Raw genomic sequence first — 14,821 nt, forward strand, 5'->3', positions numbered from 1 at the left:
GCATGGCTGTTTTAGGGAGGCTTCTTGGAGAGAAGGTAGAGCTGTGACAGGGTAGATCAAGGGTATCTTGGCTGGTTAATGCCTTGAGGCCATGGGATTACCAAAGCTTGTGCCATAACCCACAAATGAGACTTTGATGGTCTGAATGGGTGTCTGGGAATAGTGGGATTGGAGAAATGCAGTAGTTTCCCCTTGTCCTCTTGTAGTGCTTGTGGTTTTGTGGAAAGAAATTTGGACAGGCTTACAGACTGCAGGAAGATCTGGTGAAGGAACAGTGGTCAAAGAAGTTAGAAGAATTTCTAAATTGAATTATGATTTTACAAAACGAAAACAAATTGGCTTCAGAGAAAAAAGCAAGAAAATGTGTTTTCACCATTGATCAAAATCTCAAAGTAATGAAGTAAATGATCTGTGGGAAATGTTTCAGTGACTTTAAAAACTGCTTTATGAAATTGGCTGCTGTACTTGGACATTAATTTGGACTTACAAGGTTGCTACTAAATAGCTGAAATTTAAACTTATTTAATTTTGGATACTGCCTTGCTATTTGGCAAATATTAGAAACATTAGAAGAAATCTGTACTGAGGAAGGAATGCAGAGACCTTGAACCTGAGAAACTAGAATCAAAGCAAGAAACAGCAGGACAATCACAGTGCACAAGGCCCAAGTCAGGATAAGGAGAGGACAGTAAACTTGACCACATAACAAACTCCAACTGCTTCTTCCACCGCCAGAATGATAATTACTCTTTCAGTATTTAAAAAAAAAAAAATCCCATAGAGAGCCAGGCTACGTATAGCAGTTGCAAGTGTTTTGTACATATAATTCCCAGTTAACAGGACTGTGGCTGGCTGATACTGTCTTATCAAAAGGTCATTTCTGTTCCTGTGGGGATGACTGTAGCTTCCAGTGCAATCCAGACCCTGCAAGCCAGAGCAGAGTGGAGCAGCTGGCTGGTTTCCCCAAGGTCAGCCAGCTGAAAAAGAGAGTGGAGCTGCCTCCTGGCTGGGTTCCCAAGGCTGGCTGGCTGAAGAGAAAAGTACAAGTGGGAAAGTGAAGTTGCATCAGCTCCTCCAATATAACAGATTATCTAAGAGTTTAAGCCTCCCCCAAGGCCTTGAAATAATTGTGATTTTGCCATATTTGATGGTGGCCAAATCATGACCTTGCTATGTTCTGGAAGGGTGAGTAAGTGAATGTAAGAAGCCTCCTTGTTTATTGGGATTAATTCTTTGTGTTGCAAGAATAATAGTGGTGGCTTCTCCTCCTTTCTGTGAAGCAAAGCGTGTACAAACTTCAGGTGTTACTCATTCCTCTCCTCTCTCTAATGCACTCTTGAGCTGTGCAGAGTCAGAGAGCTGTGCTGAGGAAATTCTGTATACCATTTAATATCTTCTGCAGAGAAGAGAAGCAGCAGACAACAAATCATTTTCTGCCCAGCTCCATTGACAAAAGGCCTTCACTGCTAGTGAGATTTCCTCAAGCAGCTGCTGGGGTTGCTAGATAACCCAAAACCCCAAGAGCAAAGAAGATATGCTACAAATGATGGTGTGGGAGCTCAGTGCCACCACCACTGTCAGAGAAAAGCAGTATCTCAACTCCCTTTCCAAGAGCACAGTAGAGCAGAGCTTTAGTCTGACCAGATGCAAATGTTTAAATCAACACTCGGTGGTGCAGTAGAATGTCCTGTTCAATAAACTGACAGCCAAAGAACCATCAGAATTCTAAATGTCCTGCTCAATAAACTGGCAACTGAAGAACCATCAGGATTCAATCCATCCTCAGCAACCTGAAAACTGCACAATCAGATGCTCCTTTAATATCTTGCAACAAATTTCTAGACGAAATGTATTATTTTCCAGAAGGAAGAACAATTTTAAAATGATGAGACCAAACCCCCGCTGATCAGGTTTTATTAAATTTCAAATTCAACATTATGAAATGTACCCTCTACATGTGTACATCAGGCACAGTGATACCTAATAAAAGCAAAAAATTGCTACAGATAATATCTTTACAAGACATTTTCCATTAGGAAAGAAATTCTTCTCCCTCAGAACAAAATGGGTATGTGTCTTTCACTCTTAAAAGTGATATGAAAAACAAGCTGAGGCTGATTCACCAGACCTGAAGTGAATATAATCTCTGGAAACACCTCATATTAGAAAATCATCAACCATTACCTTTTAGTTAGAGTGATGATTCAACAGGATTTGCATGCTCTGACTTACCCCATTATCTGTTGATTGACCTAAGAATTAGCCAAGATCAGGTAAAATATTTTAAAGTATATGGGTTTTTTAAACCTAATACAATGCAGTTATACATCCCACATTTTCTAACATCTTTCATGAGGATACATCCTAAATAGATATATAATATGCTTAAGCAGATACAGGTTCAAGTTTATTTTACAGTCAAAGGTCAGTAACTAGAATGTTGGATTCAGTACATGTGAAACATCAGGATGGTGAATGGGTCTTAAATAATTATTTTAATGGGAACATAAAGTAAATCTGCTTTATTGCTTTATTCCCCTGAAAAATTAAGGATATATTTTCATTGTAGGAATTAGAACTTAACAAACAACTCTGATAATGTAGCAAAGAAAGGTATTTCATACAAATTAGTCTATAGGGAAATAAAGTGAACCATAAAGAATTTCCGTGGACTAAACTAGGAACAAAGCCCTTTAAACACCAAAGCACACAGTGGTATCTTTCTCCCTTCTGCTCTGTCTCTATCCCCTCTCTTCCCTGGACCCCTTAAGTTGGTTCTAAAATTCCAGTAAGTTATTTCTAAAATATTTGTGGTATCCCTAAATCACTGAGGTTGGAAGGGATACCTTAAGATTTTCTAGTCCATACCCCTGCTCCAAGCAGAATCAGCTGGAGACAGCTGCCCAGGGCCATGTCCTTGTGGGTTTCTTCGGGAGTGGAGACTTTGCAACCCTTTTGGAGAGCCTGTTCCAGTATTTGATCACTCTCACAGTAAAAAAAGTGGGTTTGTGTGCTCAGCTGGAATTTTGTATCTTTTCATTTGCTGTCATCCTGTCAATGGGCACCATGGAGAAGAGCCTGGCTCCATCTTCTTCATTCCCTCCGATCAGGTATCTGTAAACTTTGATACGTTTTCCCCACCTCGAGTCATCTCTGTTCCAGACTGAACAGTCCCAGCTCTCTCAGCCTTTCCTCATTTGAAAGATGTTCCAGTCTCTTGCTCACAAGCAGTGAGTACTTTTGAAACATCACCCAATTCATCAGTGTATTTGAGAGTTTTCAGTTGAGAGGCCAATAGCAGTTTCTTTGTCTTTTAATCCTCAAAAGGTAATAAAATTCAGTGCTGTCAGGATAACAGTCCTTTCATTGAAAGACTATGAATAAGAAAATTTAAGTATTTGATTACTTTGTCAAAGTTAAAATATCTCTCTTTTTTCTCCTCTCTCCTCTCCTTTCTTTCTCTTTTGGATAATGTTCCTTTTAGACTGCGGGTTGTGATATTGTGTCACTGTATTTTTGAGATGGATTCTTTGCTTCAGACCAGCAATCAGCCCAACTCACCTCTCTTGTCTCTACTTTCCACGTGCTCCTTAAGGAAGCTCAGTTCAATGTCAGTTTGATGTCCCTTGATAAGTCATACTTTTTTCCCTGCTAAGGCAGATTTTTCTTCTCTAAACCTAGTTCTGTCAGGATGCTTAGAGCAAATATTGTTTACTAATGAATTTACTCTGTTTTCCAGGAACTATTGTTCGACGGCACCAGATTCCACTTCCACCTCCTCATGAGGATCAGTTCTATACTATGTATCATTTCAATATCAACACAGAAATAACCCTTTATGGCCGAAAATATAAGATTATAGATTGTGACCTGTACACAAAAAATTTCCTGAGGAAGATAGGAATCAGACTAAATCCTCCTGCAAGCCGTCCAGACGACCCATACACCACAGAACGGCAAAAGGTCAGGAGGGGCAGCAGTGCTGAAAACTTGATTTGAAGAAAACTTGAATGCATATTACTTATATGCATTACATACATTATTTCTTTAATATCAAATAGAAAATAGCTATTTCAACATAGTAAATCTCAAGAGAAGACTTAGGTTTGAAAATTTTGGTATGTGCCTCATTGTACTATATACATAATTTTCTCTGGATGTGTTTGCATACCTTTTAAAACAGAATAAAATTAATTAGGAAAAATAATATAAGTCTTTCAGTATTAAACTGAAAAGAAAAGAAAGATGTACCTATTACACATTCTACTGTCATTTGCATGTTCTATTAGGATTTTGCTTGAGCTAATCTAATGATAATAAACATTTTAAAGTGTTTAAAGAAGATCTCATTGGAATTGTGGTTCCAGCCCACCCATGGCTTCCTGCAGACTCCTTTCTTCTATTCATATGCATCTTTCATCTCTACTCCAACATGTTTTTAACAGCTCTTTACATGTGTAAAGCAAATTCTTCTGCCATACAGAACCCAGTGTTCTGCAGTTTTAAGTTGAGAGGTTTTATTTGCATCCCTTTTTTGTAAGTGTATGGGATCACATATACACAAACACACACCTCCAGAAGTCTCACTGACAACTCCTAGATTCTATGTGGATTCCCCTTTGCAGGATTGGTTGTTTGTTTTTTTAAATTTTTTTCCCTTCTGGGAATAGTAATGGAAGTGATATTTTCTGTTGGGAATAATGACAAGTTTCTTTCAGTTCTGTTTTTCTTGACTAATATGAGTGCAAATGGCACTTGACCTGACTCTTAGCACTGTTGGCCCACCATATGCAGCCTGTTGTGACAGATCCAGCCTGGTCCTCTGAAAGCAGCAAATACTCCCTGTGTCTGTGGCATCCTCAGTGCTCCCAGTGAGAAAACTGCTGTGGGCCTCAGCAGCAGTAATGGAAGGTGGCTGTGACTGAGATGTGTAGGACAATTGCTATGTCTCTGAGGCACTCTCAGGCCGACAAGTTGGTTTCTCTTCATTCATGCTGCTGGGCTTGTGCAGTCCCCCAGTGAAAAGCAGCATTTGTAACACATCTGGTTCTGTGTTGTGGTGACTCAGCCTGGCCATGGGCTTCTTTTCCCTTACTCAGCCCTTGTAGGTAACAGCTGTGTATATAAACACATGCTGAGTTGTCTTGATACTGTCAGACTGTGTCAACATTTTGTATGATACTGCATAACCCACTTAGGCTTTAATATTTTTTTTAACAAAAAGCAAAACATACAAGAATTGGGCATATCAATCCCTAAAGAGAATGGAGAGGGAAAAAGGTTTGAGAAATAAGAGCTTCAGAAGACAAAAAATTACAAAAAATGATGTCTTCATGTTCTCAGTTGTTGAGAAATTCCAGAAAAGTTATTTAGCAGATTCTGGCTGCCTTATGCTTTCACTTTTCTGTGAAAAAATTACCACCTAATTTGTGGAAGGTAATTTTTTTTTGATTGCTCTGGGCTACTTTGAGCAAAATTAAATTGGTTTTCACTGGACTCCTAGTACATGGCCAGAAAATGAAGGTATGAAGGAAGGTAAGGAATGGGATAAGATAGAAAATGAGGCCAGTGGAAAGTGCAGTAAACCATTCAGACTCATATTTCACAGAATTACAGAACCATTTAGGTTGGAAAAGACCTCTGAGATCATCAAGTCCAACCTGTGACCAATCCCCACCTTGTCATCCAGACCAGATCGCTGAGTGTCTCATCCATGTGTTCCTTGAACACCTCCAGGGATGGGGCCCCACCACTTCCCTGGGCATCCCCTTCCAATGCTTAAGAACCCTTTCCATGAAGAAATTCCTCCTGTATTGCTGGAAATGGTATTCCATGGATGAGAATAGTATTACCTGGTTCTGTGGCTGTGTTTTGTTGCCTATTGCATCTTCAAGGGTCAAGATGGAGGAAAGAGAGCACTGGGAAGGTAAATAACTTGGTTCTGCTCTCTTTATTTTAATATTTGATGCTCTGAAAGAATGGGCCTTTTGCCTCTCAGATTTTTAAGGCCAGAAGGTGTGTTAGTGTGTAAAGAGAAATTTAGACAACAATATAAGCTGTCCACAGTCAACACTGTTTTCTGTTCAGACAGTTCAGTTCACACTGTCTCATCAATGTCTGTCACAATTCTTCTTTGGAAGCAACTTCGTAGATGAGAAGGATTATCTCGTCCCTTTTAATGCACTTTGGTCGTGTGGATTTGGATTTATGAAAAACACTCTGTTCAGGTCACCATTTCTAGATGTGAACTAACAGTATAGAAATGCAGTCCCTGGACTGGATCATCATCCTGGGACCCAGTTTAACCCAGTGCTACTGGTTTTGCAGCAACCATGACTGCACGAAGCACCTTGTCACATCAGCTGGAATATATCTTTAGTTGAACATTGCTGTTCCTTATTAGACCCATGGGTGTGTTTTGAGAGGAGAACAAAGATACCCAGTACCTGCCAACTGTGTAGCATGAATCAAAAGTTAAAAATCTATGTTTTAAAGTTGAACAACAGAAAATACCAAAGGGAAAAGAATAAATTGATTCTTTACACCACATTATCTGTAAGAAATAATTTTTAAGGAAGTAAATCAGGAAGAGTGATGCTATTTGGCATTCTAGTCATCTGATTACCACAGGCAGTTTCTTGAAAATATGAGCTATACTGTAAATAATTTAACAATTCTCTGATCTAGAGGACCTTGTTGCAAGAAAAACAAGGATTAATACCAATCCAAAATTGTTTTCACGTGTTTTATGAGGGCACAGCAACATTGTAAATACTTCTCTGATAATGGCATACATCATATTTCATGTATTACAATGGTGTGGTGTCATTTGAAAATCCTAAAGCCATGTTCTAAGGTTAGGCAGCACCATGCAGTTGTGATCCTGTTTTTAGAGTAAATAATTAAAAATACATTTCTCTTAATTTCTCCTTTACCAGAGACTTCTGGAGAGCACAAATCCTTTTCACCCTTATGAGCGCTTTGACACTTTGAAACAATTTCTGGAGTTTGATGGACAAGTTTTGGGGTTTTCTTGCGTGTGGAACGACCCAGAATCACAGCTCTCTGACCCACGGGAACTTGTTCTTCGTTATTATTTGTCTGATGATACTATTGATATAAGAGAAATTTTACCATCAAATTCAGGCCGGGATGTAGTTCCATTTTTCCTCAAAAGAGATAAGCTTCCAAAGGTGGGCAATAAAAATTTCAAATTCTTCCGATAATTAAGAAATGTTGAATGCCTTGATTTGAACATCCTGCATTAGGATTGTAATGATATTTAGAAGGTGTTTTCAGAGTATTAATCATAATTGCATGATTTAGATTTTGCACACATACTCGTGTAGTAAATTAATAAGTGACGGAAAAATATCTTTAGGCATGTCATGCTTAAACTAAAAGGAGCATTTAGTCACAGCCATGTCTTACGATTTTCTTTCTCCTATGCTAATGTATTAAGGTAACTGTACAAATAAAACTCTGCAATAATGGAAGACAGGAAAATTAATAATGATGAACTTATGTAAAAATGAGGTGAATTCAGATTTGATCTATGACTTACATTTGTAGCCTTTGGAAAAGTCAGTTTTAGTATTCTATAACATGACTTCTTCATAGCAGATCTGGTGTGATTTCTTAAAATTGAGTTTCTGGGTTTGGGACATTAAGCAAAGCCAATTAAAATCAATACAAACCCATCAATAAGCTTTCTTGGGCATTAATCATGAGAAAGGCTCCATTCAGAGAAATCTTCAAAGGCTTTGTATCCTCTGTAACATGTTATGATTATAAAATTACTGATCTGGATACACTTCTGTATCACTCCTGACAGATCCTGATGATAGAATAACATCAGCCAACAGATGGAATAAAATACTTGGGAGTAATTTCCTCCTTTGCTTCTAACAGTGATAATCTATTTGTGATACCATAGATGTACCTGAGATTTTATAATAAAAACCTACCAGCAAAATATTACACTTTTCTCACCTTGTAAGTCCTGTGTTCTGAGATGCTGATTTAGCAGTGGCTCTATGATATCAGACCCCTTTGACCACAGAGGTGCATGTTGCAATTTTAAGGACTGGATTTTTCCTCTGAGAAAGGAAACATTTTCCATTTTGAGAATAGCAGCAGAGGAATCAAAAGCTGAGGGGTCAGGAGAGGTGGTAAGACAAAGTAACTAATTTTGATTACCCTGCATCAGCAGTTTATTCATAATTTTAAAAAATGTGACATAAATGTATATTAAGTTTGATATTATTGGGATGAATTACTTCTGTAATTTTAAAACTAACAATAGAAACAAAAACACATCTTTGCCAACAAAATCATGCTGACTTGAATCTCCTGTGTTTGTGTAGTGGATAGGACCAATCCTGGATGGTTCTTTGCATGTTTTTATAATTATTACCAATCAAAATAATATCCTTCAGAGCAGATGTTGACAATGATGTGGTACTTTGGGTATGCTGACCTTTGCTTTCTGTTTGCTTCCAAGAGAAAGGAGACTTTACCCTTGGAGAGAGAATAAGATTCTGAATGCTGCTTCTGGCATATATACATTCTGGCTTTTGGAATATACACTTTTGTCTTTTAGGTTTGGTAGTAGAATCTTAGAATTTACTGAAAAATCTCCCAGAAAATACTACAATAACATCCAGTGTGTAACAAACCTGCTGGTTCTAAGGTAGCAGAGTTCTCTTTCTTCACTGTCACCCATAATTCTGAAGAGTTGTTCTGTTTCCTTGCAGAATGCTCCTGCTGCTCCATATCATCCAGGCACCATCACCAATTACACTCTGCTCAATGTGTTGGGAAAGTCAGAAAGAAACAAAGGCTATTACATTCGGGACGTTCTACAGGTCAGAAATTATTGAGTGCCTCCAGTTGTTGAATATCTTTATCACAGTTTTTGTAATTTCTATGGTTGTTATCCTCTGCAACCAAGAGAGTTATTTATGAAATTGTGTTGCCACTAGAGAGTAGCTCAAACAAGAGCTACTGAGATTCACTGTATGTAAATCCCACATTTGTAAAAGTGAAGGAGCTTAACTTGGGTTGAAATACACTTACCAATGGACTCCAAAGGTTGTTAAATCACACACACTAAATGACCTGGGTTTTAAAAAAGGTTGTGTGATTCTGAAATTTATGGAACTGCTGTATAAATGTTCCTTCTTTTATTAGACAGGAGCAGTGCATCCGGAATTTTACAAAGACAGTGACTTGAAAATAGGGGCAGTAATTAATGTTTGGGGAAGGCAAATATTACTCTGTGATTGTGATGAATTCACTAAGGAACATTACAGGAAAAAGTATGGAATTGGTAAGTAGTGGTCATTATCCTTTCCTTATGAGCATTTTTATACTTCCGAATTTAGCAGAGCTGTCTTCAAATTTTATTACTGACAAAACATGTTCATTAAAACCTTTAGCAATAACAATCTGTTGTAGGCTGTTAGCAGCAAAGCAGTAATTTTGCAGGTAACCCAGAAGGGCTTTCTTATACATTGCTCCCTTGAAAACTAGCATATGATGTAGGTGTTCTGCTCCTAATGCCTCTATTTGAAAACTACAATGACAAAATAGTCAAATGGATAGACTGGCATTTCTTCTTCTCTCCTTTCCCCTCCGCTTTCAATAGCTGTGTTTGCAGTCAGAAAATAATAAAGAGCATGTAGTAAGTGGATAAGTAGAATGAGCTCAATTATTCCCCCTTATATTTCATTTTATATGGACGTTAGAATCCTCACATAATAAGATTTTGTGACATGACAGTTTTAGTCTATCACATCATTGGTTTTTACAATGCAGTTTTGTGTATTCTGGACCATTAGAGTGTGTATCTTGTGAAGTTTCAGTACTAAATTCTAGAAACATTTAGCAACTATGTCCATTATGGAAAAGCATTTTGGAAATGAATAACAATAGAGGCTTTCATTTATCTGTCTTTGAATGTCTCCAGTCAGACTTGCTAATGGTTCCACCATGGACATCTTCCTGCAAAAATGACTTAGTTATTTTCTGTCAGTTTATTCATTCAATAAATATAGCTGAGCATCTGACTATTCAGAGATGGTTGGAAGAATCCTACTATGGCCTTTCCCTGCCACTGTGAAATAAAACACCTGAGCAGACTATTTCTGTTACCTTGTGGTCAGATAGAAGTGTGTGTATCAGCTTGTCTGCTTCATTGGGGGAATGAAATGCTGTAGCATTGCCATTCAAACACTAGATTTATTATTTGGCAAAATATTTCTCATTAGGACTTTTTCAATAATACCTTGGCATGTCTGTACCAAAGTAAACCTGATCTTGCTAGTGTGTGAGGAAGCCATATTCAATAACCATGGTGTTACCTGTAATAATAGCAAATTTAACTCTAGAGATGCAAAATAGGGGGTTCTGCTCTGAGAATTTCTTCAGCCAAGACCACTGCTGCTTTTTGGCAGCACTATCCTCTGTCTGAGCAAATTATCCTGAACAGAGAATGGGGATTTCTTACTCAGGGCAGGCAATAAATGAAATGCAGCTGACCATCCTGGATCAAACAAGCAGTGCAACCAAGTGATACACAAATGCAAAGGCCCTCCCCCTCCTCTAATGCTGGCTCAGTAATTACTGCTTATGTCTCTGGATGTTAAAAGTTAGGTGGTTTGCAAGTTAGGGGAATTCAGAAGTTGCTGATGTGCAGAATTCTGGAAAACTGTAGGTGGTCTAGTCTGTTCCTGTTCTGCAGTAAACGAGATTTCTTTGTCTCCTGAGGTATTTTGTCCTAACCTCATAGTTAAAAATGCTGCTTAAAAGCTACTCTGAGGCTGGTTTGTGTAAAATGAGAGAGTAAATTTTTTCTCTTATCTCTGTTGGACTTGGGGAACAACTGCTCAATACTCTCTTTTAATAACCTTGTACATATCTGAACATTATTCCAATACAAAACCTTACTCCCCTGCCCCCATCCCAGGCCACTTGCTGCTAAGGGAAAACATTTCAGTCTTTCTTCATAGTCCATTCTTTTCTATCTCTAATAATTTTTCTCAGTGCTCTCTCCAGTTTCTCTGCCTCGTTGACACCAAACACACAAAGATGTGCTCTAGCTGAGACCTTTGGGAAACTGGGAAGTGTTTTACACATACCTTTAAGGATATATGATGGCAGAGACTCTGGCTGACATGGAAAACCATCCATCTTGATGCAACCTGTCTTGTTCACAGACAATACTTTCTTAGAGCTAAGGGATTCACACATTTGGCTGTAAAATTCTTTCCTGCTTTCCCCACAAGGATTAAAAAAATGTAGGTATGACTTTTTAACTGGAAAGGACCAGGAGTAAAATCAGGAGACCAGGGTAGGTTTTGGCTTAAAAGCAGGTTTTTGGAGAGAATTAGTGAGTGTTCACCTTTTACTCTTAGTGATTTACACATTTTGTGTGTGTCTGTGGATGTACAAGGTACTCTCAGTGGACTCAGTCCCACAAAGTGCTCAGAATTCCACTCCCATCCAATTAAAACTGGAATGGACTTAATTGCGGTTCCAGTCCAGGGAGACCATTTACTTGAGTAAGAGTAAGCAAGTAGATAAATTAGTTCTTACATCAAGGCACAGTACTCAGCACCTCATGGCACCAATCCAACTGTTTTGTTATTGTGTTTTTATATTGCTCCCCTTCAATTTATACTCTTCTGCCAAAGCCATTAAAGAAGCTGACATTTATTTTTGAGTCTGCAGTTTCAGCACAAGTCGCTTGCTCACAGAATTTGCCTTTTAGGAGAATGAAGAGTAGTTTAGATTTCTCTTGAAAAACGTGATATATTTCTAATGTGGGGTTTGCCTATTTTAATATGTTTGTGAAAAGCAGAGTTTTTCCATAGATGAATGTAGCTAATGCTCTTTAGTAGGAAGCTGATGGCATTACTGTCACCTAAAAGTACTATGAATGCAAGAGAAAATGCATTAATGTGTAAAGTTACCTGTCCAGACTTGCTAGTGCAGCCTCAGAGGAGGAGAAAAAGACTCTGTAGCCATGTAGGTGTTGTGGTCACCCTGCTGAAATGGGAAACAGGGTGATGTGCAGCAAGGGGGAAGCTGGTACTTGTCCTTCTCACTTAACACAATATCTTAGCACAGAGTATAAAGTATTCTTTCTTAAATAACAGATTACTCAAGATGGAACAAAACCAGGAAAATCTGGTTTCCTACAGCTTTTTCTTCCCTGTCCCAGCACCTCCCAAGCCTGGCTGTTGAGGCTTTTCAGAGCACCCTGCAATCCCTCTCCTGTGCCGGCTCTCCACCCCTCCCACCCCCTCATTTCTCAGGCTCCGGCCCTGACCCGCTGCCGGGGCCGGGCCGAGTGCTGCTGGCCAGGCAGCTGCTCCTGGATAACGGGGATAACAGCTGACTCCTTGCTTTCCCCTCAGCGGGGCACTAAAGCCTGCTGCCAATTTTCACTAGGCTCGGCAGAGGTCAGTGTCTCTGGTGTTTAACCTCTCCACTACACGTGGTGGAGACTGAGCAGCAACTTCTAAATATACTTGTGAATATATATATATATTCCTCTTTTTTGCCAAGGTAACTGTAATAATCATTAAGAAGTAAGACTCTAAATGGAGATTTTCTTTGAATCAGGATAAACAGTGTTTCAAGCTGCATGGACAGTTCTGTGAGCACTAGATTTTCTTTATTTCTGCATGTAGAAGTTCTTATTTTCTTCTTATTTTACTTCTTACCTGAGTTGTGAAGTAGACTGTCACTAGAAGGTCTCAGCTGTTTGTCATACATCTTCTCTGATATATAGAGAACACTATGCTAATTGCCATCTCCCAGGTTATCACCACCTCTTTATATTGTCCAAGTCTAGTGGGATTTCTGTTTCCCGTTCCTGGCTTTAATGTTCAGAGGTGCCTGTCCTCTTCCTCTGAAGGCAGGATTTCTTTCCTGCTTCTAAATCCTGATATTCAGTATAGTTATCATTCTAATCCAAAGTATGTAGCACTTGGCTCTTCCTTGAAATATGGTCTTATCTAACACATGAGGGTTTTCCTGCAGTTCTTCAATGAGGGCAGAAGGTAATCTCACACTCTGTACCAAAATCTCAGAATGTATATTGAAATTGAAATCTGACATACTCATTCAAAATGGTTTAATGCTGCCTCTCTGGCAACAAATGCTTCATGAGGAATTTAATTTTTCTTACTAAGGCTTTACTGTCTTCAAATTGTTTATATGCTAAGGATGTGGCTGGAGCTGTTTTGTTTCTTGCTGTTCCCAGTGCTTGTTCCAGTCTCACTCAGGTTTTAAAGTTGTGAGAAATCTACAAGTATGTGGTCCATGTTTGATAAATGAAGTGAAATAACCCCCCAAGTTACTGCAGTAACAAGGGATGAAAATATACATGGCAAAAATACCTGTGCTATTCTTTCTGGAAGTAAAATTTGTAATCCCAGACTTTCACTTTACTCTTTATGCACTGTAAATTTCCACTGAAAATGTTACAGCCTGGAGGAAGCGAGAATTGATTCATTTTCCAGACTGGACAGAGGTAATTTTCTTAAACATCAGTGATCACCTTGAGAAGAGTGCATTTTGTATGTAAGTGCCAGCTGTCTGTCTGATTCTGCCCTAATGCTGTGTGGCAGAGCAAAGATGAAATGAGTTTTGAGCTCGGGTAGCTGGCTCTTCACAAGTTTCAGAAATGAGTTTTTGACTAGTTTTGTAACCTGTATTTTTCCATGGCAATTTCTTTCTGAATTTCCTCATTCACAGAAGAGAATATGAATATATAATCCTTTAAAATCCTGGAAAATATAGGTGACACAAGGCTGGATGTTTGTATTTTTCTACTTAGTGAACCTAGACAGGTGAGGATTGGTCTCTTAGTTAGCAAGTGACAGGACAATATGAAACAGCCTCAGAGGAGGTTTATATTGGATATTAGGAACCATTTCCTGACTGAAAGGGTTGTCAAGCTAGAGCAGACTGCCAGGAAAGTAGTGGGGTGTAGTCACCATCTCTGGAAGTGTTCAAAAAATGTGTAGATGTGGCACTGAGAGACATGGTTTAGTGGTAGACCTGACAGTGCTGAGTGATCTCAGAGGTCTTTTCTAAAATTAGTAATTATATGAATGACACAAGTTCATTTTACTTCAGGGATGAGCTGGGAACCAAAGGGCTGAACTTCCCTTTGGATTTTACTTATTCCAAGCTTCACTTGAGAGGTATTCAACACATCCCCCAGGGATAAAACATTATTCCTCTTAATTTACAATTTCCTTCTAGTTTATAAATCTAATTTTCATCCACATGCGCTGAAGTTTACAAAAGGGGAAATGCTTTAGCTTGTCTTAATTAATGCCTTATGCATGGGTGTGAATGTGCACACTGTGACCAGCGTGTAAACACAGGAGCCTCTTCTCCTCTGCTGCCAGGGTCCCGTGCAAGTGCCCTGGTACTCCGAGGAGGGGTACCTGCTTCTGGCAGGACCTGTGACACCTGAGCAAAAAGGCGGGGCTCGTGTCTGCCAAAATCCGCTGTTCCGTAATGTCTAATTAAAAAAGAGCGCTCGGGCTGATGAGCAGCGTCCGCCCCCCGCCGCCTCCGCCGCGCCGCCACCGGGTGGCGCTGTGGGAGCGCGGAGCCGCCGCTCCCGGCGCGGGACCCGGGAATTCACTGGGAATCCAGCGGGAATCTCGCCGGGAATCCAGCGGGAATCTCGCCGGGAGTCCAGCAGGAATCTCGCCGGCGGATCCTGTGCACTACCTGCGGTGCTCAGCGCCTGTAGGCATCGGGGTTTACTCTCCTGCTCTGTCTATGCAGATTT

At 39.4% G+C, this 14,821-nt stretch overlaps 1 protein-coding gene across 1 annotated transcript in view; it reads left to right on the plus strand.

The window, feature by feature from the left end:
* Positions 1 to 14,821, plus strand: part of EFHC2 (EF-hand domain containing 2) — a 56,338-nt gene that overhangs the window by 15,521 nt on the left and 25,996 nt on the right. Inside the window, exons 4-7 of the mRNA XM_041487925.1 lie at positions 3,740 to 3,963; positions 6,939 to 7,193; positions 8,757 to 8,867; positions 9,193 to 9,331. Of these exons, the coding sequence (XP_041343859.1) occupies positions 3,740 to 3,963; positions 6,939 to 7,193; positions 8,757 to 8,867; positions 9,193 to 9,331 (729 nt within the window). The remainder of the gene's footprint in view (positions 1 to 3,739; positions 3,964 to 6,938; positions 7,194 to 8,756; positions 8,868 to 9,192; positions 9,332 to 14,821) is intronic.

The sequence above is a fragment of the Pyrgilauda ruficollis genome, unplaced genomic scaffold (genome assembly GCF_017590135.1).
Source record: "Pyrgilauda ruficollis isolate IOZ18807 unplaced genomic scaffold, ASM1759013v1 scaffold85, whole genome shotgun sequence".
Taxonomy (NCBI): Eukaryota; Metazoa; Chordata; class Aves; order Passeriformes; family Passeridae; genus Pyrgilauda; species Pyrgilauda ruficollis.